This window comes from Rattus norvegicus, chromosome 13, assembly GCF_021556685.1.
Source record: "Rattus norvegicus strain SHRSP/BbbUtx chromosome 13, alternate assembly SHRSP_T2T, whole genome shotgun sequence".
NCBI lineage: Eukaryota > Metazoa > Chordata > Mammalia > Rodentia > Muridae > Rattus > Rattus norvegicus.
In genome coordinates this window covers 12,154,240-12,157,387 of record NC_141546.1, presented here as the reverse complement: position 1 = coordinate 12,157,387, position 3,148 = coordinate 12,154,240, and the positions used below count along the sequence as shown (strand labels likewise).

The following is a 3,148-nucleotide window of genomic DNA, read 5'->3' as shown; positions in this document are numbered from 1 at the left end:
ATTCAGAGAAAGGACTGAAAGAGCTTGAAGGGACTTGAGACCCCATACGAACAACAATGCCAACCAACCAGAGCTTCCAGGGACTAAGCTACTACCCAAAGATTATACATGGACTGACCCTGGCCTCCAACTCCATAGATAGCGATGAATAGCCTAGTAAGGGCACCAGTGGAAGGGGAAGCCCTTAGTCCTGCCAAGACTGAACCCCCAGTGAATAGGATTGTTAGGGGGATGGCGGTAATGGGGGACGATGGGGAGAGGAAAACCCATATAGAAAGGGAGGAGGAGGGGTTAGGGGAATGTTCATCTGCAAACCGGGAAAGTGAATAACAATTGAAATGTAAAAAAGAATACGAAATTTAATAAAGATGGAGATAAAAAGAATTTTTATTTATATTCAGTTAATTTATGTTAGTACTGGAGATTGAACCCAAAATCTCACACATGCTGCTCAACTGCTCTGTTTTAGAGCAATAACTTATTATGGCACATTCTAGAAAGTTTTAAGTAGATATTATCAAATATTATATCAACACCATGCAATGTACCAATAAGTTTCTCTTCCAATTTGAAGATTTGTACCCTTGATCACCTTTCCCCACCACAAGTTTTTCAGATCCCATTGTCAGGTCATGTGGTAACTTTAGTTCCAGGGGGACTGATAGTTTCTTCTGCCCTTTGCTGGCACCATTGTATCTGTGCACATATCTCTCCTCTCTCCCTCATATAAATACACATTTAAAAAGAAAATAAAATATGTCAATAGATATATGGGCAGAAAGCAATAATATTTCAAATAAGAAGGTACTAATGGAAATAACTGTCAATGTCAAAAATTTATAAAATTCTATATGAAATGGAAAAATATTCTTAATTTTAGTCCGAGATTCCAAAGTTGCCATCCCTTGCATTCAAAGTTGTTTGGTGAGTAGCTGTACAGCAGTGAATGAAGTGAGTTTGAATGACAAATATATTCACACTATATACTGGGTACAATTTTACAGCTCATCAATGCTCTTTACTCCTGCTGTACTTGGTTCTGCTCTGTTTTAGACCAGTTCTTTTATTGTTAAACAGTGTACTGGTTGGTATAAATCCTTCCTTAGATGGTTTAAAAAGAACTTTGTCATTGAACAATAATTGCTTCCATAATTATGCTCTAATTTCTAAGTGAAAGATCCCTAAAATAATCCATGAACATCTAAATAAATTCTATATTCACACTGATCCTTTTCATGGTGAAGAAAAAGTGTGTATGAAGAGTTATGAAACTTTACATATTTACCATTATAGAATAAGGTAACAAGATGGTAGTCTATAAATGAGTGTAATGGTTCTCAATTTTTGGTTCCTTACCCCTCTAGGTAACAATTGTCAGGTTCAGAGAAGTCACAAAGCAGCTATGCTACATATCAGATATTTATAATATAACTCATAACCATATCAAATTTAGAGTTAGAAGTAAAATGAAATAATTTTATATTTGGGAAGTGTTCTCACTACAACACTAAAAATTGCATTAAATGGTCACAATACAATCTGAATATCAAGCATTTGAAAGTTGTCTCTATTTTTAAAATTCCTTTCATTCTGACTAGTTCGTGTGTTGAGGTATAGTCATCAGCCTCATTGAGTGTCCCCTTTTCCATCATCCTACCCCAAATTCAGTAAACTTATTCAGTGTTTACATAACAAAATTCATGTATATTAAACTTTTGAAAGTGCTCTTATTCTTTGTTCATACTTACATGAACAAAGAGAAAACAGTTAGGGCAAAGCTTGAGGAGCTTCTAATTTTACATGTTTACCATTCCTTTTCAAGACAAGAATCCTTGGCATACATGGTTCAATTATTCTATTCTTTGTATGTACTTGTCTAATAAAACCGACTTAGTGCAGTTTTACTGATAGGAAAAGAAGTTCAACATTCATTGTACTCTTGTTGTGTGTGTGTGTGTGTGTGTGTGTGTGTATTTTAAAATGTGAGGAACAAATTAAAATTTTATTATTTTATTATTTTAGGATATTTTGGGTAAATTCATGTGTGAGTTCATATGTTCAAAGAGGGGGGTCATATGTTGATTTTTAATTATGCACCTTATTACCTGAGACTATATGTGTGTTTATATATATATATATATCACTGAACTGGAAGCTTTGCATTTCAGTTAGGCTGTAATGTCCATGAGTATCGATGAACCCCTAGTCTTTAACCAATCCCCAACACTTAACCTGCAAATATATGTGTAATAGTTTGTATACGCTTGGACCAGGGAGTGGCACTATTAGGAGGTGTGTCCTTTTTGGACTATGTGGTTCACTTTAGGTGTGGGCTTAAGATCCTCACCCTAGCTGCCTGGAAGTAAGTATTCTGCCAGCAGCATCCAGATGAAGATGTAGAACTCTCAGTTCCTCCTGCACCATGCCTACCTGGATGCTGCCATGTTCCTGCCTTAATGATAATGGACAGAACTTTACAGCCAGCCCCAATTAAATGTTGTCTTTATAAGAGTTGTCAGAGTCAAGTGACAAGAGGCTTTGTCCGGATCCGAGGTCTTTCTGTGAGGGTGTTTCGACGCGCTGGGCAGTTTGTGCCTCCATAGCATTCGTTAACAGGTCAAAATGCAAATCTTCGTGAAGACCCTGACCGGCAAGACCATCACCCTGGAGGTGGAGCCCAGTGACACCATCAAGAACGTGAAGGCCAAGATCCAGGATAAGGAGGGCATCCCCCCTGACCAGCAGAGGCTCATCTTTGCCTGCAAGCAGCTGGAAGATGGCCGCACCCTCTCTGACTACAACATCCAGAAAAAGTCAACCCTGCACCTAGTCCTCCGCCTGAGGGTTGACTATTAATTCTTCAGTCTGCATTCCCGGCAGGCACTGATGGCATTGCTCTGCACTCTAGCCATTTGCCCCAATTTAAGTTTAGAAATTACAAGTTTCAGTAATAGCTGAACTTCTGTTAAAAATGTTAATAAAGGTTTTTTGCATGATAAGCAAAAAAAAAAGGTTGTCATAGTCATAGTGTCTTTTCACAGCTTTAAAATCCTAACTAAGACAATATTCTATTGTGTCTGTTTATCTTTGTCATCTGGGAATCCAAAGTCAATATTTGAATGCGATTACACTAAGTACTTTACCTACT

At 37.5% G+C, this 3,148-nt stretch overlaps 1 protein-coding gene across 1 annotated transcript; it reads left to right on the top strand.

Annotated features, from left to right (window-relative positions):
• Nucleotides 1–2,524: 2,524 nt before the first annotated feature.
• On the top strand, nucleotides 2,525–2,871 carry Ubcl1 (ubiquitin C like 1). The gene has a single exon (XM_087582025.1). It carries the CDS (start codon nucleotides 2,623–2,625, stop codon nucleotides 2,854–2,856), a length of 234 nt encoding a protein of 77 aa, XP_087438151.1. The 5' UTR covers nucleotides 2,525–2,622; the 3' UTR covers nucleotides 2,857–2,871.
• Nucleotides 2,872–3,148: the final 277 nt, after the last annotated feature.